General features: G+C 41.2%; 1 protein-coding gene across 6 annotated transcripts in view; it reads right to left on the reverse strand.

Moving 5' to 3' along the window:
• The window catches only part of TENM4 (teneurin transmembrane protein 4), a 358,119-nt gene that overhangs the window by 264,776 nt on the left and 70,604 nt on the right, over positions 1-22,739 (reverse strand). For 4 of the 6 annotated variants that reach the window (XM_037377893.1, XM_037377894.1, XM_037377891.1 and 1 more), the window contains exon 3: positions 7,132-7,341. The exons of the other annotated variants lie outside the window; for them this stretch is intronic. In XM_037377893.1, coding sequence (XP_037233790.1) covers positions 7,132-7,341 — 210 coding nt within the window. The remainder of the gene's footprint in view (positions 1-7,131; positions 7,342-22,739) is intronic. 6 annotated transcript variants of the gene reach the window in all.

Below are 22,739 nucleotides of genomic sequence, written 5' to 3' on the forward strand. Positions count from 1 at the left end.
AGTTCAAGTAGATGACAACTGTGAAAATCAAGCCAAAATGACCTCCTAACTGAATTCTCAAGCTCCTATGGACCTACAGTCAGACACAGCTCTTTCCACAATAAGTGGAAAAGGAGGAATCTTCTCAGGATGATTCACACCCTGATGGCCTGAAATGCCTCTAACTAAATTGAAAGCTTATAATTAATTAGTCTATTGTTTAGTTTTCTCACTAAAATTAAAAGGGAGGAATTTGGGTCACAGGTTCTCTGGCTGAACTCTGAACATGTTCCCAAATTAGAGGATAAATTCAGTGAAAAATTATGTAAAACTGGTTTTCAAAAAAACTTTTTTTTCCAAGCACCTCTCCTACCATTGTATTTTTTTCATTCATCACCACAGATTTCTAAAAAAATGTTATTTTATTAAAGATTGTTTTAATACTATTGCTAAACTAAACATCTTCTAAATCTTTCCTCTCCTTAAGATGTTTCACCCTGAACTTGCTTAAATCTTGTGGGGGTGTGTGGTGGTGGTTAAAAAATTTTAATAGGGAGCACAGTAATCCAAAGAATATTTTTAACTTTTTTAAAGACACTTGGAAAATGATTGGCTGTATTTTCCTATTCCTCAGTTTCCCTTCTGTAATTATGAATTACCATTATGAGTAATGGTAACTGACTGCTAATGGACTCTGCAAATTTCTGGTAAATGATGCAGAGATTAATAGTTATTCTTAACATGCTTAATCAAGTAGTAAAGAAAGAAACAAAAGAAAGCACTATGCGAGGACAAAACACAGTAAGAGAATCAAACCTCAGTCCACAAGCCTTTTTGGAAAGAAAACCAAACAACCTACCCCTCACATTAAAAAAGATATAATTTAATTGGGATTTATTAATAATTATTAGATGAGCAAAATATCAATTATTAATATTACATTATAAAAGGTTCTTTTGCTCTCTTCAGTCAGATCCCTGAAAATTCTCCACTTCTTAGAAGGCTTGCATAGAATAACAGAATGGTTTGGATTGGAAGGGACCTTTAAAGATCATCTAGTCCAACCCTCTCTGCAATAAGCACGGACATCTTCAACCAGCCCAAGTTGCTCAAAGCCCCGTCCAACCTGACCTTGAACACTTCCAGGAATGGGGCATCCACAGCTTCTCTGGACAAGTTGTTCCAGTGCCTCATCACCCCCACTGTAAAAAATAACCTCATGTCCAATCTAAACCTACCCTCTCTCAGTTTAAAACTGTTGCCTTTTGTCCTGTCACCACAGGCCCTGGTAAAAAGTCTCATTCTTTCTTTGAAATGTTTCAATATTCCATGTCTTTTGGGCTCCCTCCTGCAGTCTGATTTCTCTGTGACTGTCTCTTACACCCCAGTGTTGTAAACACCTAAGCCTGTGCTTAAACAGGACTCCTACAGGACAACTCATCTGTCTGCAGTCAGACCTAAGTTCAGAGGAGTGACGCCTGATGCAAAGCAGGCTGACGCTAAATTCAGCTTTTCAGCTGGTCACACTGGCCTGCAGAATGAGTCTGAAACAGCAGCGTCTGTGTGGCAGAGTGTGCAGCACCAAATACATCAAGGATACTAAGGAAATAAACACCTAGCACAAACATAGGTAGATTAAAAACTTGTAGCAGAAAATGCCCTCTGTTTCTGGAAGACGATTTACTTTAGGTCCAGAAGAAATCCAGCCACAGCATCACTAGCGGCAGATGATCTGGTCAATTACTCAGTGTAAAGTGCCAGAAATGCACAATTTAGATCAAATTAAACTATCGGACAAAACACAGACAAGGCTTTAGTAGTCCTCATCAGCCTTTTTGTGAAGGATTTACTTCCATAAATCTTGTAATAAAAAGGTGGAACACTTTTTCTGAAGGACAGGAAAGGGAGGTAAATTACAAACAGTGTTTGTCTTCAACAGCTCAAGGCTGATCATTAAAGAAAAAAAAATCCTAAAGAGAAAATACGAGACATTCTTTAGGTTACAAATCAGGAGGCTTAGATTGGTCCAATTTAGTTAAAAATGAGAAGGAAGATGTTAGGGGAACTTACTGCTTCAAAACGTCCAGCACTCTAAACAAAGAAAAAGTGGCAAAGGCAGTACACAAATCTGCATTAACTCCCTGACCGCTGATTTTTTTTGCCAAGTGGCTCATTCATGCAGATACCACTAAGTAGAAGCAGCACGTTGTGGGGGTTTTTTTCAGCTTCTGGGGTCAAACTGGTCTTGATTTGGCCTATTTTGCACTGAAATCAAGGACCTATGGAAGTTGCACTCATCTCCTGGGATCTAACCCTGGAATATTTATGTATGTACTCAATATGGTTTTCCCTCCTCTCATCCACTGACATCACAATCTGTGCCTGAGGTGTGGGCCACATTGTCCGTGCTTCACACAACACTGAACAGTCCTCTTGGAATTCAAAGTCTAATAATACTGTGAATCATGCCTACCTCCTGTCTCTCGCTCTCTCCATCAGCAATGTCACTGTGGGTGACTGACAGCGTGACCCTCCGCTGCTGCTTTTTTTGTGAATAAATGCCGTTAGTGGTAGAAAAGGAACAGGACTGGTTAATCAGTGGGGAACAAAGAGTTGTTGGAATAGGGATGTATTTGAGGGAGAAACCAAAGAAACTGGGGCACATATATTCAGAAGTGGTTGATAAGACTCCAAACTGTATTAGTTCCTTCCTATGGAGACTACAGTAGATGTTACCTCAAGTGTCACCTAAGTAAAGTAATTTCTAGGACCGGAGAGTCAGTTTTAGATGTTCTCACAGCTTTCTAGCATCTCCTCACCTCTGCTAGAATTAAATAAAGCCCATGCCCTGGTCTTCGAAATCGTGTTTGGGAATATTAAAGTGCCCAGAACAAGAGGTTATTTTGGCTTTTGTGGCTGCCTTCTGCAGAAGTTGTTTCAAACGCCTACATCCAGCCTTCCTGTCTGCCTAATACGAGCAACTTAAAGAAACACACAAGACCCCACAAAATGGCAAAAGCACACTTCACATCGAGTGACTGCTCACTGATGAAACAGCTGGAAGAAGCCACACACTTTGGCTTTGACTATGAGGCAACGTGGTCAGTGTTCTGAAAGGAATTTAGATGCCAGCTTTCCATGGATTTAATGTATTTTTCAAAATCTGTTCTTTGTCACTCTGCACATTAGCTCCCGATGGGTCTAACAGCCATTACTCTACCTCATAGCTGTGCTAAGCAGAGCTATACCTGCTATCTCCCCAGTGCCACAGCTGTGGATGCTGAGGGAAGTGAACAGCAACAGTCTGGCTGATGTGCTCTTCCTAAACACCATTCTCCAGAGACACTCTATTACTTTTATTTTAATTTGTTTTTTCTGTTATTTACTGATTCAAATGGAGAGAGCTGCTGCGGCCAAGCCAATCACCAGGTTCTACATCCCTCCCCTTGGCTAGTGCTCAACCTTTCCCAGCCAGTCAGCATCCTCCCTGCAACCCTACTGGCTTTTGCTTCTCCTTCCATACCACTGCCTACATGGACCAATGTCCTGACCCAACACAGCATTTGCACGTTTCTTAAAACAATCAGATTACAAGTTGGATGTCTTCAGACAGTTCTGGCTTCTCATCAGTCATATACATACATATATACCCACATACCAGTATATACATATACTGACTGATGAGAAACCTGACGAACTCATTAGTGTTTCTGAATATTCACCAATATACCCAAGGCAGCCTAGTGCTGAAATCCTCAAACCAGGATATTTCCAAGTTCCTGAAAGGAAACACCTTGAGATATTTGAGAAAGCTGGGTTGTTTAGCCTGGAGAAGGGAAGTCTCTGTGCAACTTTTCAATACTTAAAGGAACATGGAGATATACTTTTTACCAGGGCCTGTAGTGACAGAGCAAGGGGTAACAGTATTAAACTAAAAAAGGATAGACTTAGATTTCATATCAGGGAGTCATTATTTACTATGAGAGTGGTGAGACATGCAACAGGTTGCTTAGAGAAGTTGTGGATGCCCTATGCCTGGAACTGTTCAAGGCCAGGTTTGACAGGACTTTGAGCAACCTGGTCTGGTAGAAGATGTCCTTGCCCATGGCAGGCAAGTAGGACTAGATGACCTTTGAAGGTCCCTTCCAACTCAAACCATTCTATAATTCTATGACATGGAGACATTCACATCCTAGCTACTTTGAGTAATTTTCTGGAGTTGACATAAATAAAAACAAAAGCAAAAATGTCCCAAGTCTGGAAAGTTATTTTTCCTTAAAAATAAGTGCCTGCTGATAGTATAGGTACAATAAAAATAGGGAACTTTTAATGTTCTAGATTACTTTTACCTTATAAGAAAAAAACCCAAACAATGGCTTGTAATACATCCAATAGAAAAATAGAAGCCCTAAGACGCCTGCATATTTATACACTTATTAGTTTTTTCCAGCCTTTATTTTAAAGTTTAGTTGGACATTTTCCTGGAAGCGTAGAAATAATACTGTAGGCATTATTACCTTTCTGGAATGAAAGGAACTTAGATAAAGAATAGCCTACTATATCTTCAAAAAGTAGCATGTTTCTTGAGTTCCATGTGCATTATATTTCCAATTTACATGGGGATTTGTAACAGCGGTGCTGCTCCCTGGGTGTTACTTACTTTGGATGGACTTCTCTAAGGCTGAGTTTACACAGCTGTGGAAGGAAAACCTAGCCACAATCAATTAAAAAGTGCAACACAAATCCTTTGGACAGCATTCTCGGGCTGTCCTGCTGTTGAGACAGCTACTATTCTCTGAGAATGAGTGCTCTAACTGTATTAAACTTAGTCCTAACCAAAATAAGCTTTTACTAATTTTCACTATTTAAGGAACATAAAGACCTGCCTTTGTCATTTAAAGTTTAAGCTGACTAAGCCTGGTAGAAACAGAACCTTAAGGAACTAAAGCAATTAGATCCATTTACAGAAGCCAGAAGAGTCTGTGGGTTTTAGACATGATGGGCTTGTATAGTCTGTACTTCTTATTCATGTGGACTCTCAGATTATGGGTTGATAGGTGGCATAATAAGTCACCTTTGTTTTCCTCCTGATAGCAGTGTGATGCTGAGCTGATCCTAACAGGTCACCAGTGTGCTGGCATTACCTGCACTTCTGATTACTGAACAACTAGAATAAGCACGCAAATGAGACCCCAGACGCCCTGTCTTTGTGTGGGACATATTTATTACCAACCTGCTGAATCCTACACACAAAGAAGGCCTCAGGGAATGTAGTATGTCTACAAGCCAATGCAAAAAGCACTGAGAAAAAAGAGCATAAATAAGCAGGCAGCTGAAAAGCCTAAACTCTAACTCACCAGCACATCAATAATACAATAATGTCGTCAAGCCACTGCGGACTCTGAACACTGCTTTCTCTGTTGTTCAGCTAATTAGTAAAAGAAGAGATTAAGGTCTTTAATCTCACTTGCTTTCTCTTTCTTCCCTCTTTTTACCTGAGAGTGTGCATGTATGTGTATATATATATTCCCTAAATGAACAAAGATAATATGCACATTTCAATGTTGAAAACATGGGGTGGAGCACGAGTTTGTCTTTGCTTCCAACAAGAGGGTCATCTACATGACTTCAAATTTCAATGTACTGCGACTGCAAGGAGTCAGATGTGTGTGTGTTACAGGGTGGGAGGGGAGGGGGGATGCTGAACAGAGGATATGAATTTTAAGCAGTTTCCCCAATGAATATGACACTGTATTTCTCCCTACTCTCCTTAGGATGACAATCCAGAGGAGATAACCTCCTCCTCTGAAGGTAAAGTTAGTTTTTACCATAACAAATCCAACAAAAGAAAAGAAGAGGGAAACATGGGGGGTGGTGGGGTTGGTGGAGGGAGACACAAATTAAATGTCAAACTTTCTTTCCTTACTTGGAGATAACAGCATACTAAGAAACCTTCTTAGAAGCTTAACATAAATGCCTTTAAGCTGTTGCCAGCTGCAGTAAACCTCTCTCTCACCTTTCTTTCTCTCTTTCAAGATATCTTTGAATGCCTTCTCCTTCATCATAAATCAGACCTGTGAGCAATTATCACTCAAGCCGGATGGCAGCGGCCTGAGTGGCCACTGCTATTCCACTGCTGTAATCTGCACTTCGTCAGGTTACACTACCCTTGATGAAATTTCACATTTCTTTGCCAATGAGCGCTACCTCTCTGTTTATGACTCATTGTCTTTGCAGCAGAGAGCTGTGAATCTCATTCCTCTTCCTGAAATTGTTTAAGCAGCACAGTCCATCCGGTGGTGCTAAGCACCCTCAGCTCCCCGTTGGGGAGTCTTAGAGCATCCCAGAAGCACTGGGTTGTGCTGCTGCCTCAAATACTTACCCTGTATCTCTCAGCCACCTCTGAGGGAGGCATGGACGCAGACAGCCTCCTCTGGCCTCTGAGGCTGAGCACAGGGTGCTGATGCTACTGTCACAACTCACAAGGAAACTCCCAAGTTTTCAGCATTGCCTTTTCCATCTATACAACCCCTTTGGTGACAGGTCGGTGACAGCAGCGGGAGCTCCAGGCCGCTCTCAGGTGCTGAGGGGCTGCGGTGGCAGGACCCACCTGGCCGCCCTCCCCTCAGCCCCCCCGCTGCACCTGGCCACCCCCACAGAGAAGGGTGTTTCTTTGGTGAGTTTCTCAGTCAGGAGTTTTTTTTAAAAAAAGAAAAATTAAAAAGCCCAACAAAATCACACACCCCCCCAAAAAAAAAAAAAAAAAACCAACAAACCAAAACAAAAACAACCAAAAAACCAAAAACACCCAAAGAACAGGGGAGAGTGCTCCAGCCTTCAACTCAGGGAAGTTTCTGGAGCTCTGCCCAGGTACCACCGTGGGTGGCTCATCCCTCACCACAGCCACCCAGCAACACGCGCAGCAGCCAGCATGAACCTTTCCAACACTGCGTTTTGCAAGCTTTATGAGGTGATTTCCCCACCACCACCACCACCATTCCCCTTAACCCCTCTCCCCAAATTACTTATTTATTTTTAAACAAAATCCCCAAACCAACCCAAAGGGCACATCCGCAACCTCAAGCCAACCTCCATCCCCGCGCACGGCTGTCGGACCAGCGAGAAAAGTATGTAGAGAGAGAAGTCACTCACCGTTGGCGGCGACACAGAGGTTTCCAGAGCCACTTTTAACTAAGAATGAATTAGGGACAAACTCTTCCTCAGAGTCAGAGTCCGCGGCCGGCTGGGCCGCGCCGTTGCCCAGCAACCGCCCCGGGCCCTCATTGGCCGACGGCGAGGGGGGAGGGGAGGGGGACTGCTCGGGGGGGGTGGAGGAGGCGGACGAACAACGCAGGGGAGGACCTGCGGGCCACAAACACACACGGACACACAGAGAGAAAAGGGGGGTGGGGGGTGGGGTGGGGGGTGAGAAAGACACACACACACAAAAACAAAAAAGAAATAAAGTAAACAAATAAACCCGACAAAACACAGACAGAGAGACAAAAATGTTGAGCCGAGGAACGAGGGAAGGCTGCCCCCCTCGACGCCTGCCCCGAAGGGGCAGCCCAGCCTGAGGGGGTCCGACTGCACATATCTGCCCGCCGGCGCTGAGGGGGCGTCGCTGTCCCCCGGGCGGTGACCCTCCCTTAAAACTCGTATCCATCCGAATTTTTTTTGTAATTTTGGTTTTGGAGGGAGCCCCTGGTGTGAGAGATGCTTCGTGCCACAGAGCGGGTACTTGCTGTCAGCGAAGACGAGCATCGACGCCGGGCAGCGTTGTGCTAAAGGGAAAACTTTTGCCTGACGTGTTGTGAGGTAAATTATTTCTGATTTTGTGTGAAAAGGGTAAGGTCCTTTTGGGGATTGGGTTTAACCATTCCCTTATCGAGTTTATAAGGCAAACAGCCCGAAACCTCCCTCAGGCGGGCAGAAGGTGGAGGAGGGCGCCAGGCATCACTATGTGGTGTTGAAGCATGTCAGCGAACCAACGTGCTGACACAGGGCAGAAGCAAAGCTCTGTGCAGTGTCATTTCATTGATTAAATCATAAGAAATGCAGCAAATTAGGTTCTTAGATAATATTTTACATAAAGCTGTGTCTGATCGAGGGAGACCTACTGGCTGCAAGGAAATTGGATAAGGTACATGGAGGTTAAGTAGATCCAATTCAAAAAGCACACTGTAAATAATGGTTATCAGGGTCTTATTCCAATCAGATTTTTAAGCAAAACTGGGAAATCAGAACCCCCAAACTGGTGAAAAAACTATTGGGCAAACGTGGAGGTCAGATATGTGCAGTACATCAATAAAAACAGGGGGAATATGAACACAGACATATAATAGGTTAAAATACAGGACAATGCATTTAAACATGAGGTTTTCCCCTTGATACATTTGATCTGGAAGTCATAATGATTAATCTCCCATATTTTCCCAAATACTGAAATGTTATCATGCAAAATCCATCAAAATAAAAGAATAACAGTCAGCACAAGAAAACTAGCAAACGTAAAAAATGATCTGTTTCTAAAAAAATACATTTTGAACATAACATAGCACACAACATAGCTGTACAATATTTCTTATGAAACACAATATGAACACTTTAGAAAAGGACACAAACCCAAAACAATAAAGTGGGTTTAACATTTAAATCCCCCAAAGCTGGTTCTGCTAAGTTTCCTTCCACCTTGGTCATCAGTTTTTCTCATGACAAGCCCTTGGTTGTCACCTCCCTGGCATATGCAGATCTTATAAATTGTGAATTATAATCAGAGCAGAAATTGTGGTGTGGGAGGCAAAGCCTGGGAACTGGGGAGAATATAGGACTGTACCTGTGCTCAGAGACACTCAAGTGACTGTGGTCACCCAAAGGAGAAGCCAGTCTTGGTAGAGACCCTACGCTTTCTTGCATGAACTGCAGTCTGGGCAGCGTGCAGACTGAGTGCAGAAGTAGTGAGCCCTGTGCGTTTTGTTATGGTCAGCAGTAGAGTTGTGCCGGTCTTGTTCTTTCTGACAACCCTCCAAACAAAGAACTTCCTCCTTTAGGAATGCAGCTTTTAAGGAATCTGCAGCCCACTTCACACTCCCTGATCCTTTTTGCGGTGCCAGAGCTGTAACCTTCCCATTGTGTTAACTACTGGTAGGAGCTGGAGAGAGACAGCAAAAAAGGGAGCTTGTGCAAGTGGATGAGCACGGCTTTCCCTGTCACAGACCCTGACGTGCAAATAGAGATTCAGCTCTAACTCTGATGTGCACTTGAAAAGAGCAAAGTCTACTTTGCGTCATCCTCTTTGCTGCAATGGAGATTTGATGATCCCTGACATGTAATAAAGTTTAAATCATGACTTTGATTTGCTGTGCATTTCTAACAAAACAAGATAGTATGGTCAGAGCCTGAATCTAGCATGATGATGAGTGAAATGGAAAGGTGTTAAACCTATGTCTTCCTATAGACCCATACAGTTTTTCAGAGTGCTTTGTAACGGGACAACACATTCTTCGAGCCATTAAGAGAGACAAACTAGATTATTTAAAAAAATTTTTCTCATCTCTGACTCACCCAAAGAGCAGTAAAAATGCTTACAAAGGAGGTTAATGGTGTGACTACCTGTGACAAAAATTTGTGTGGTAAATTACAGTAGACCCGCAATGCTGTCCCTGTGTTTTGGTCAGACAGAACGCTTGGCATATCTGTACATGTAGTCTGTAGTCTGAACATAAAGACCAGGAGCAGAATGAGCTGAATTTGGAATCATAACCCTAAAGCCAAAAGTCAGTGCTTTTGTTAGCCCACATCAGAAACCTTCTGCCATTTCCACATGGTTGCAGGTTGGGTTTTTCGGTATGAGCTTTTACCATCTCCCAGTATTGCAGTTTTGGCAAGGATAAAAGAGAAATTATGAAAAAGCCTGAAACCTTTGTTATGGAAATTTTGGATTTTAATCGACTGTGCCATTTCAGAGTGCACATGAGAAGTTCCCGTTGTTACACACACTTCCAGCAGTGCATGAGCTGACCTTTACAAGGGAAGGTTCCCTAGGAATCGTGAGTACTAACTACATTACTGAGGGCTGCGCCACTGTGAAGGCTACTGGCACATACCACTGTGTTCCCTGGAAAATTTTCTTTCTGGCACACAATATTGGTGTGGACGACATTTGGAGATATTGGAGATTTGACAAGCTGCTGGATGGAAGGTGTGCACTGGTCTTCTGTGCTGACAACATCCAATTAAAACATATGGGGAGCAAAGCAATACCTTTCTTCTTAACATATCAGCCACTCTATTTGTAAAACAGGGATGTCTTAAGTTGTGGAACCTTTAAGAGATTGCCTCCTTTTCTCTGCTTGGACAGAAACCCAAAAATTAAATCTGACCTTTTTGCAAAAAATAAACCAACAGAAAAATGAAATATACAAGTGCGTATCCTTCTCAGACAAGTATCTCATTGAATTTACTGCAGCTGCAGGTCCAAGTAAAACAAGCAGGATTCGGCCTGTAAACTTTCATTCCAGCTGCCAGAGCAAAATTTCTAATTGATTAGTACAAAATGAATTCGCAGCAATCCTGGGTTGCTATGGAACCTGAACAAGTAGGCCAAGTCACTTTGCAGTATGTGCTGTTTCTCCTTCAAAAATACAAAACAGAAGGACTAGATAACACATTCATTATGCACACTCTTGCAATTTGGAAGCTAACTCAAAGAAAAACAAAACGGATTCCAAGTATGGGCCCCTTGGCATCAATTTGTAACAATCTTGTATATCCGCTTGCAGTGAACAGTCAAAATTATGTTCTTTGGACTTGAGGCAGGAATAATATAAGTTGAATGTCTCTGTATGGATGATACGTTACTTGCACATATTCAGAGGAAAACCGAACATAAACTTTTATTTTATCTATGTACCAGTATTTCAGATTAAGATTTTAAAAAATTGGGAAGATATCTTACAGTCTCTGGTAGATTTATGAAAGCACTTACGAAACACAAACTTTGGAAATAGATTAACGCGAAGAATCTGTTCCCCAACTTAACGAAAGAACTCTGCAAAATTCAGGCAACAGCTTTAAATTTAGGGAAAAGACAGCCAGAGCAGACTCTAAATAGTTAGGGAAAAGAAAGACAAACAATAAACATGCCTTCAGTTTATGCTACACATTTGGCTGTAATATTTCAGACTGTGTGTGTTTCTAGAATTACTCTGTCTCTTGCAGGATTTGGCCTTCAGAGATCAAGGGCTGATTTAAAACGGGTGTATTCAAGCTAGTGTGAATAGAAAGGCTGCCAAAAATATAGAATACTCAAGGAGGTACTTTTAAATGAAGGACAGTAAATTGTTTCATAGACTATATTCGGTGGATTATACTCATATGTTTACAATTTGTCCCAGAAGAGGTGGAGAAGAGTGGATATACAAATGCTGACTTTTCACAGAACTGATACAACAAAGCAACAGGATTTAACAGTGTTCAATATACCCAGAATGGTATTATCTGAAATCAATAAAAATAATAATTAATACAGTTTTTTTCCCATAGTACCTTCTTGTGTCAAACTTCAATCAAGAATATTTAAGAGCTTTACAAGCATTGAGTAGGTAAGATTTTAAATCCTGTTATCAGATCTATTGGGATCTGTTATCAGTTTGGCTGACAAAATTAGATTGACTGGGGAGCAGACTTACACTTCTGACAATTAAGGAAACTGAGGCGCAGAGAAGTGAATTAATTTGATTCAACATTCTGGTTTTTTCTGTATCTGCATACTGTATCTCTAGCCACCAAAATACTCTACAAAGCTGTTTTCCACACTCAAAATATTTTAAATTAGCAGAATTCCTGCCATAAAGGAAGGACAGAGTGTGGGCAGAAGTACTGTCAGCACAATTACCTTCTCAGTACAGCAACTACAGTAGTTCTCACCTAAGAACTTTTGCATTAAGTCATACCACTGAAAATGCTTGGCCTTTGTACAACCTGAAAATATGGAGGTTTCAAATGGTGGTACCGGTGCACCAGTAACGGTAAGCACCATTACTAACAAAAGATATCACAATACAGCTCTGGCCTTTAAAATGTAGGGCACTGGTATGTGTTGTGGGCTCATAGGGAGGCTGTGTAAATGATAGCAGAGTGTATTCTGTAGTGTGCTGGGTGGGTGCATTATCCTGTCAAAAGAAAAAGAGTGGAAACAGATGCACTTCTTTTTCTGTCTTCCCCTCACTTTGCGCAGTGGTTTTGAGTGATTTTTATTGACATTGAAACTAAATCTTACTGATCTATATTGAAACTGTAGCTAGTCTTGCGCTGGAGAAAACCATCACCTGCTTATGCAACAGAAATGCTTAGCTACCTCTCTCTGATAAAAGAAATTAATTAATAAATAAATCTAAAACTCAGGCAACTTCATCCCACAACACATCTTATTGATTGAAACCCCACAAGCATGAAGCAGTACTGTAGGGTTGGGATCTTCTTACATGAAAGAGCTATATTGGAAAAATGGCAAGTGGAGTGGGTACCAGGACATCCCAAGCAGCCCCTCTGAGATGGATTGCTGACACATGGGACAAGGTGGGAAGGACATTGCCTGCCTGGCAGTGTTCAGTTCCCCACAGAATATAATAGGCAGTGATTTGCTACACTGGTATTTCAGGACATCAGCGATCCTATTGGCTTGAGGAGGGGAGTGGGAGAGTATCTGGCATTTTGCTTTTCAAGGTGAAGGGGAATGAACTATTTCAAGATAAGCCCTAATTATCACATGGCGAAAGACTGTTCCAGCATCCAGGAGCTTTGCTCTCTCAGAGACAGAGAAAGGATTTTTCCTAAGGGACAAACAGCATTCATGCCTTTTTCATGGCAGCATATCGTGCCTTTCCTGTGGACAGTATAAAACACCTCTGGAAAAAGAGCAAGCTCAACTAGCTGTCTGGCAAAACATGTCAGTGAATCATAGGAGTAAGGAATTGTTGCACAGATTTATTGCAGTTCTTTAACAATAGGTGGTCACAACATTCTTAGTTCAACAGGGAATATATATCTTGTGTTTAGAACTGATTAAAAAAGCAGTCTTGGAAAACTACTTTTAGTTATTTATATTTCCTGAATTTCCACCTGCATTTATGTTTATTTTATTTAATTTAATTTTGTGCATTTGATTTATAGCTACAGAGCCAGAGGGGAAAATAAATGAAATAAAGGGGACGAATTAATATCATCTTAACAAGAAAAACCTGGGCAGCTGCCATGTCACCAAAATTAAGAAATGAGTAGTTTAGCCTCAAAAATGAGAAATAATCACATGCCCTGTATGAAGACTGGTATATTGGGAAAAAAGGGCCATGCAAGGTTAAGAAGAAATGAATAAATTCACTTGGACTGAAGTGGAGTATGCAGAACACATGTTACATGAACTTCACCTGCCTTGCAGGTGATTTGTGTTACTCTTGCAAACTGTGCTCCCCACCCCCCACCCCCACCCCCACCCCCGCCCCGTGCTGTGAAGATATGCAATATTTTTTTTTATCCGTTTGCCAGGATGGTATAGTTTCTAGCAAGGAAGTCACAAAGTCACCATCAGCAGGAACTCAGGAACATTCTTGCTCATACAGGGCAGACCTCCCTTCGGGTGGAAAATGTCCGGAATGGTGGCAGCTGTGTGAGGGACGATGTGATGCTGGGTTGTGTAAGAGCAACACAACTGTATTCTGTTCCCTTCCTCTGTCCCAGCAGAACTCATGGACCAAGCGGTTAGGCCTTGTGCAATTATTCTCCAAATGAAGCAGAAGGTAGAATGGGACAAGAAATAACCCAGACCTCAGATCTCCTTTCCCACAGCTCCTGAGGTTACTAACCTGACCCAAACCAGCAGAAAACAATTATCCATTGAGCAAGATGGAGAGGAGCAGGGAGGAAATTGTTCCCTTCTGAAATGCAGTTCCTCCGGGGCTTGGGGTTCTCTGGAGCGGCACAGCCGCACTTATAATTTTTTTGCCAACACAAGAAAATAATATGGCAGATTTTCAGAAAATTACACGGGCAATTGCCTGAGCCGGATACTCAGCTTGCTCATTTGTAGGCACAACAGTAGAAACAGATTGTATAAGTTAGCTACACGATTTTCTGAAACATCGGTCTCCAAGGAAGAGATTGTGCTGTTATTCAAAAGCACAAGCAGGTAATGTAATTTCCAAGTATATGGGAGATTGCTTGTATCTCTTTCAAAATCAAAGAAGTAAGGATCAAGAAAGAAAGACTCTCTTCTGACAGAGGCAGTATAAATAAACCTAATCGCCACAGAATATTTATATCATTCCTTGAGAAATATTTATGCAAGTAATTCACATCATCTAAAGTTTTAAGGAAAATGCAAGCCCCTAATTATGGATCAGCATTACAAAAGCTTGTGCAGCTTTACTCAAACCCAACGTGTAAAAGAATAATGTAATCAGTAGGAAGGCTGATGAGCTGCCCGTGAAGTGGCCTCTCTCAATCTGACACTAATGCTCTATCTGATCCAAAACACCCGATATAAAACATGAAGTTCTCTGCAAATGATTACATGCAAATCTCCTAAAAGATCCATTTTCCTGTATTTAAACACCAGACTGTAGGCTTTGTAGGAATTGCTTTCTCTAACCTTAACGCTAACAGAAAGGTTTACACTAGCCTTCCAAACTTCTTCTCTGTTGCCCTAGCAGGGAACAGTTATTATACACAGTCATTACAAGGCTTTTTCACCTGCCCTAGCAAATAAGATTTACACAAATATCTTGCAGGGTGGTTGGCGCTAATTTTCTAAAATTAACTTCTGAAGTAGTGCCAGAGGAGACAAACCTATGGAACACTACAAACCAACCAAAATTGTGTGACATTAGAACCCACGTACCAGGGAGCAAAACTAATTCATCCTATAGCCAAAGCACCAAAAAATCCACAAGTTCAGCTCATGATTAATGATACACTCTATGACATTCCTGGCCAGTGAGGATGGGGTTTACATACATTGTATGTATGTAATACATACCTGGTGAGGCAAACTATAAAGAATAAAATACATATTTCCCAATGTTAACTAGAGAATCACAAATGAGCATCTCTTGAAAGGAATGAAGGTTGCAGTTGTTAAGAGAAATCTGGTACTTGTCTGTGGAATTGAAAGGGTAATGTGACACTGTGCGGTATAGTCACTATAAGGTTTCCCTGCAGTCAGGGGAAGTACAGCCTTATCTTCCAGAGGCCACTTAATTCTGTCTCCAGTCTGAATTGGAGTGTCTTATTTCTCTTCATCGATTATACAGGGAGCCTTGGGTGATCCTAATTGAGGTGCATAAGCAAAAGTGGCATGAACTTTGGGCTTAATGTCTAGAACCCACCTGAAGATAAGGCAATCTCACGGGCACTTTTTTGGCAGTGATGTTTCGTTTCACTCCACAATACCTAAGGCCCCATCACGTGTGCAGACTTAACACTTCCCTGGCAAGCTCGAAGACAGAGGTGCTGTCTAGTAGCGATGGAAGTGGAGACTAAACACGTAGGCAGCTGGAGATAAAAGTTGCAGTGAAGGAGAACTTTGTAGCAATGATATTTTATGCTTCTCTTGGGAAGAAACATAGTCTGCCAGTGCAAGTAACAGTCCAAGGAAAACACGCAGCTCCAGATCTCTGGAGCATGACAAAGGGGTATCAAAGTTATACTGCAGTAAGAATCCAACCCATATATCCCTAAGCAATCTGGGGAGGAAATCTGGGGTGAGAGGAATGTTGCCTGAATAAAAGAGACTGTATCTGTTCCTAGTTCTGTTAAAATTACTGTTGGCTTTGAATTTCTGCACTGCATAAAGCTAATGAACATACTTGTCTAGCCTCTTACTGGCACAATTTCCTCCTGATCACACTTTTTATCCCCATTAGGGCTGGATGCTTGCATCCCTAAAATTGTATGGAAATAATTGTCCAGTGACTGTTATTTCTTATATTATGGCCAATCTCCCTTAATTTTAGAAGACCTTATTTCCAGTGCATGATTTCAAACACAGCAAACAGTATCCCTTCATCATCAAAGAGTCATGGTTCAGAAGATCTCTTTCTTCAGCTGAGAGAAGAGATCAAGGCAATCTGGTGCTAGAAGACTTTTTTTTTAGATGGACTTCTAAAGGTATCTGATTAAGAAGAAAGATTATTTTCCATAGCAGTTTCTTTCTGTGAGGTAGCCCTGGGCCTCTGGACTTGAAAACAGTAGAAAATGTGAGGCTCCTGCAGAATGGGAAGCAGGATGGCTGTACTGGAGTGATTCTGAGCCTGAGTTAATGTGCTCTATGCACAAGCTAAAGGGGCTGCACCCCACGCTAGCACCTCTGCACAGCACCATGCTGCAGACCCCTAAGTCCACCTCTCTGCATGCAGGTTGATGGTGGGTGTAATTCCTTTCCCTTTGACCCTGAGAGAGACCTGCTTTGTAACCTGGAGAAGAACTCCTCAGACCTATCTGGTCTGATCCTTATGCATTGGGCTATCATTTAGCATCCACCTCATGCTCCCCAAGGAATGCATTTGTATCTTGCACATACCCTGTGCCTAGCACAGCTCATTAAAAGTCAAACTTATCCTGTGTCTTCCAATAGTTTTGATCATTTCTGTCTATTTATTCTGTAGGATTTTCAAGACATGGGCTGCTTCTCCCTGTATGCATGTGAAGCTAGCATAACAGCAGGACCTTGATCCTGTGGCTAGCCATTAGGTGTTCTTGCAATGCAACCTGTGAGAGCAGGGAAGTTGTTTGTGCTCGAGTAGCTGTAATTATTGTGGAGGGGAGCTGTTCACAATGTTCTGTAGGCAGTGAGAGGCTGAGAGTGTCCCTTTGCTACAATCTGAAGGTAAGACAAGTGCTATGTTTCCAGGGAGGTCGAAGTGAAGACCACACACTTACTGAAAAAGCTGCGAAGATGTGCAGCCCTCATTGCTTTAATCAAATTCCCCCTTATAAACCTGTACTTCAGCTTTGTTTTCCCAGAAAACTTCCTGAATTTTTGCTAAGGCAAAGAGCCAAAATAGAGCTGTGCTTCTGTAGAGGATGCTGTTCTCTCCCGGGAAAGGCTGCCAGTCAGTGGTATTGCCCAAGCCGGTAATGCAGGAATATGACAATATTATGCCAGAAAAAAACTGGTGTTGGACCAAAATCTGTGATTTACTTTACATTTGTTTCAGGCTTAGAATAACATTAGCAAGTAAAGAGCAACAGTCACCTGCAAGAAAAAAGGAAATCAGTAGAGGCAAAGTTTCAGGTTATTGAATGGCATTTCCAGTCCCAAAATGGGAACAATTATTTTTCCTCCAGACAGCGAACCAACTTGCAAATGCAATAGAAAGACTTCAGAAAATTTCAGAGATATCATTGATATTACTGGGTTTTTTTCTCCAAAGCCTTGATTAAGATCTTTAAAGCTGCAATTTAAATACCTTAATCATTACTTTACTGACTTCTGCCCTATAAGAAAAAAATCTTTACCTTGACTTTTGTTCAGCTCCCTGCTCCATGAAAAATGTGAGATTTTTCAAGTCACTATAAAAAGAAAGGTCCCAAATATGAGAGATTGTCTGGATACAGGGATGGTAATGATAATTCAAAACAGATAGAAGGCACATGACAATTAGTTGTAAAAAAAATTAAAATCCCAGTAGTTTGGAGAAGGATTCACAGAAGCATGAGCTATAAGAAGTAGAGCTAGATCAAGAGAAAAGTATAAGCATGGTCCCATTCACTTATCAATCTCTCTCTCTCATTCCCATAGCATGTCTGTTTTCCTGAGGGATAGTTAAAGAAATCTGCTATCTTCAAGAAAAAGCTGATTTAGAAATATGAGGGCGGTATTAGAAAATAATTCAGTGCTTGGAAATATGACACCTGAACTCTGTAAAAATATGCTACAGGTTTTGCCAGAACACAACAAACTACTGGTTCACCTGATTTACCATCTTTTCTCCATCACTGAATAATTCCAACCATGCAGTGCTCCTGTAAAGCAGTTAATTACACCCTTATGGTACAGGGATAAATCTCTTTCTGGTACTATATAGTAATCAAGGTTATCACAGAATAACAGAATTGTTGGGACTGGAAGGGACCTCTGGACACCATCTAGTCCAACCCCCTGCTAAAGCAGGTTCTCCTAGAGCAGGTTGCACAGAGCTGTGTCCAGGTGAGATTTGAATGTCTCTGGAGAAGGAGACCCCACAGCCTCTCTTGGGCAGCCTGTCCCAGCACTCTGTCACCCTCAAGGTAAGGAAGCTTTTCCTCACATTCAGATGGAAGTTCCCGTGTTGCACTTTGTGCCCATTGCCCCTTGTCCTGTCGCTGGGCACCACTGAACAGATCCTGGCCCCGTCCTCCCTGACACTCATTCTTAAGATATTTGTATACATTGATAAGATCTTATGCAAAAAAGTAAGATGACTAATAGCCGTTATTTTTTCCTGACTGCTGAAATACTATGTTGTATGTGTGTTCCAACTTATAGGTAATTATTTTCTCGGTCTAAGGTGTTTGCCTCAAAACTGACATGTAACAGGTAATTTCACATACTAGCAGTGAATTATTCCCTGCTTTTTTAAATGTAATGGTTTCGATCATGATAAAATGTTAATGGGAGCAGAAGGTCCTTATGATTTGGGTAACAAACCGCCCTCATTGGTTATCTTGTCCATCTCTGAGGTAGTTATTCACTAAGGCATAGAAGTCCTTCCTATAACAAGTCTAATTTTAAATTCCTGATAAGTTAGGTTGGGCAGCCTATTCCAGAGTTTTAGAGGTCTAACAACACCTACTCTCTTATGTTTATGTTAAACTGCACTGAACATGCTTCAATAGGCTGGTGAATGGACTAAGAAACGTAGTGGTCTCTTTTTATCTGTATTTTGAGGATTACCTGCCTGACCTCTTTGACAGGCTTGACCTTCTGTACACTGTTCAATGGTTTATACAACTACTTTCTTTCTTACGATTCTTTTCAAACTAAAGACCCTGATCTGCAAGCACCCTGCAGACCCAGCTGCCTTTCATCAGATTGCTACATAGTCCACATGTGTGTCAGCCAAATGTCTGGAGTGGAGAAGATCTTGCTAAACAGAGCTTGAGGCAATTCTGCAGGCGTTACAGTGGCTCTACCATGCTTTAACGAGCAACTCTGGCTTCAGTTTTGCCCTAATTTTTACCTTTTGGCTATCTCTGCATACATTCATATGAGCTACGTTTTCCCCATGCTCTCCTAAATTTTGATTGTGCAGCACCTGTATGCACAGAGAAGAGGCGTTTTGTTTTTTTTTTTTTCCCCACTTGGACAGTTTTTTAAGTGATGCTTTTCATTTAAAAAACCCCACCTCAACACAACACAAAACCTTGAAAAGCCTAGAAGTGGAAAAAACACTTTTCAAAATATATAACTTTTTGGCTCTATATATCATCAGTTTTCTTTTGTTCATAAACTGTCAAAAATCACAGGAGATGGCAACATGAATGTAAATGATGCTGTGGAGATTCCTGAGGTCCCAGATGGTCAGCAAACTTCATCACTTCTAGGGGTTACCCAGTTGTGTAGGTTTCTGTGCTCATTAAGCATCTTGCTACTTAACCTGCTGGTTCCCTGATTTCTTAACACTAAGAAAAGTATTATCAGAGATAAGCCTGGATCTTGCCTGACCTTGCTGGAGTGTACATTGAGATGAAGAGCCCTCTAAAATCCTCAAAAGGCCTTAAAGTAGCAAATCCCACCCAAACTGAATGAAGCTAGAATCATGGTTCCCCACTTTTTGGGGAAAAGCTCCATTTCCTAGATTATTTTAGAAGGGATGGGTGCTGTCATCACACACCCATCTTCAGAAGATGGCTAGAAAGACTGACACTTGAAGGCTTCCTGTTAGTTTCACTGGAAGATTTAGAATATTCTTATAGGAAAACACATAGGAGACACGCAAGCTGCCTGTGCCATCAGGGTGGGAAGCAATTCTGTGTGGTAGGTTGAGCAGAACTTCCTCTGCTTATCTCCAGGGCCACCTGCCTCCTTCACTTCCACTTTCACGTGCAAAGTATGAAAGCAAAATTTAGATGGCTTTTCCATATGGGGTGACTATCTCCCAATCTCTTTGGGACCAAATATCCCAAATTTCACCAGGTTTCTTAACTCCTAAATTATCTGTGATGGACAGCGCATAAAAGTCACAATTTGCAGACCCCAGTCCTCAGAGATAAGAACGAGAATTCACCTTTTCTTACTTAAACTGAGATGCTGAAGTTGTCGAGTGTTAAGTCCCTGACAGCAAGTAGATCTGGATTCAGAGACCCCAGAGCTTATGGTGAAGACAGTAAGTGGATTTTGCTGTGTGTCTGCTTATATAATTAATCAAAGAAACAAAATTATGCTTAAGAGCCAATGCTTGAAATTGCTAACATGCATAATCATAAATATGGGTTATTTGCAAATATATCTTAAACGGTCAAGAGTCCCCTGCACATAGACTTTGTACAGAACGAATGAGTTGTATTTTTAGTGTTACTGGCTGAAAAAAGCTGCTGTCTCTCCCTGTGCCTTTGGGTATAAACTAACCCACCACAACCCATGGGAAAACAACACACATTTGGAGATGCTTTAAGAAAAACAAAAGCTCATTGGTCCCTGTCATAGGCTCAGTGTATACAGAAGCTACATTAAAACTCATTTACATTTGGGATTCTAGCGATGGACAGGTAAAGGCACTGTTGACAAACTGTTTTGCACCTGAAGGTTCCTGAAGGTGTTCCTTATCTGTTTCAAAGGCAGTTCTGGTTGAATCTGTCAGCTGTTACACAATAACTGTGCTGTCTTGTGATTTTTCTTTTATTTTCTTTTTTTTCCTCCTTTTTTTCTTTTTCTTTTCATTTTCTTTTATTCTGAAGCTGATGCAAACATAAATGTGAAAAGGCATGACATTTCCTTTTTGTTATATGCTTGTGATTTTTATTATGCATGTCCCTGAAGGTAGCTAAACCAGCACCTGGCACTATTTGAGTATTCTGGCATTCCAGTCAATGAAAACAGAGGCTCTTGAATCTGGGAGCAATACAGCTACTTCATAATTAAAGTGGTCGTTCTGGTGTGAACATTAAAAGTCCTGACACACACACACACACAAAAGGGTTCTGGTAGCCATTATTCCATGCCATTTACCCTGCAAACATACATACATACACTCATTTAAGCTCTGTTATAAACTCTAAGCAATTTCTCTAAACTTGCACTTAGCTGTGAAGTCTGCTGTTTCCATTTCAGATTTGAAGAAAGCTTGTCTACTTTTTCCGAGTATATCACTTCTAATAAAAGATACTACCTGTGCCTATAAGTGTTTTCGTGACTAACTGCTCAGATTATCACACCTACAAAAATATGCCACTAGGCTGATATTTCAAGGTCTCAAATGGCATACAGATGCTTTCTGGCTCATTTTGAGAAATAGTTTTCTACTACAATATAAGTTATATAAATGTGCTCGTAACAGTTATAATCATTTAAAGCTCTTCAGGTAGTAACGCATCAAACAGGTTTCTCTACGTCTTCCCAGTTTTGGTGGCGAGTACACACATCCAGTAATAAAAGGATATGAAATACTGATCTGAATGACATGAAATAACCCTATTATTTAAAACATAAGAAAATCAACCACAGGTCTAAAACAGCACAGACAGAAAGAGAAGGTCAGTAATCTGAATGTGTCCATTTATGGAAAGATCTATACTTTGTACAGTGATTTAATTTTCAGCCTTTGTTGTACTGTGTCACTGATGCCATCCACGTGAGCATGTAAGCATAGGCAACGGAAGCAAAGGCCATTTGGACTGCTTTGAACAAATGGGAAACTGAAGGCTGAGAACACAAAGAGCACAGTGGCACTAGAAGTCAAATCTGCTGCAAACAGAGCAGGGAAGACCCCCAGGAGCTGCTAGAGAAAGGTTACATGATATGGGGAAGAGACAAAAAGGTGGGAGAGTTTTGTATGGGCACCACAAAATATGGTGTACAGAAAGGGAACTGATGAAAAAATGCTGATGAACTTGGCCATTGCACTCACAGGATGGGAAATTATAGCATGTGCAAATGATTTTCCATCTGGTTTGCTCAGTAAAACATATGTATGTTCAGAAAATGTGTCATGAGGAAAAAAGCTTCAGCTGCTGTAACTTGTGAGCTAAGTCAGGTATAAGAATCGAGATTGGTCTGTGGCTCAAAATCTCCACAGCAACAGGCATATCTGCTTCTTTTGTTAATGCTGGTTGGAAAAAGGAAGGGGCAACATTTATTTAGAGAAAGCAATTGTGTTTGATTATACACTAATACTAGTTTAAAGCTCAAACGAGCATGGATTTTCCCTAACTGTGAAAACAACTCTCTAAGTCATTAACTTCTGTGGTTCCTCAAGAAATAGGTATTTTTTAAATAATTTCAAACCTGCATGGCCAGCTATTCTAAAAATTATTGCCGATTTTTAAAAAATAAAAATAATTCAGGGTCTGCTTTTGCTGTGGGCAAAGGCCAGCTGGAAGAACAGGAAAGGTTTTATGGTGTATTCTGTTCCTTTTTTCTTCCTTGCTGCTGCTGTGATGCTGTGGATGGAATCAGCCAAGAGATGGATCAATGAGTGACTTCTTTACACTTCCCATTTTATCCTTCCCAATAGTACAAGGTGGCTGTTAAACCATGTAATGGAAAACTGGACTAGAAGAGTGAT

Source organism: Falco rusticolus, chromosome 2 (genome assembly GCF_015220075.1).
Source record: "Falco rusticolus isolate bFalRus1 chromosome 2, bFalRus1.pri, whole genome shotgun sequence".
Classification (NCBI taxonomy): domain Eukaryota; kingdom Metazoa; phylum Chordata; class Aves; order Falconiformes; family Falconidae; genus Falco; species Falco rusticolus.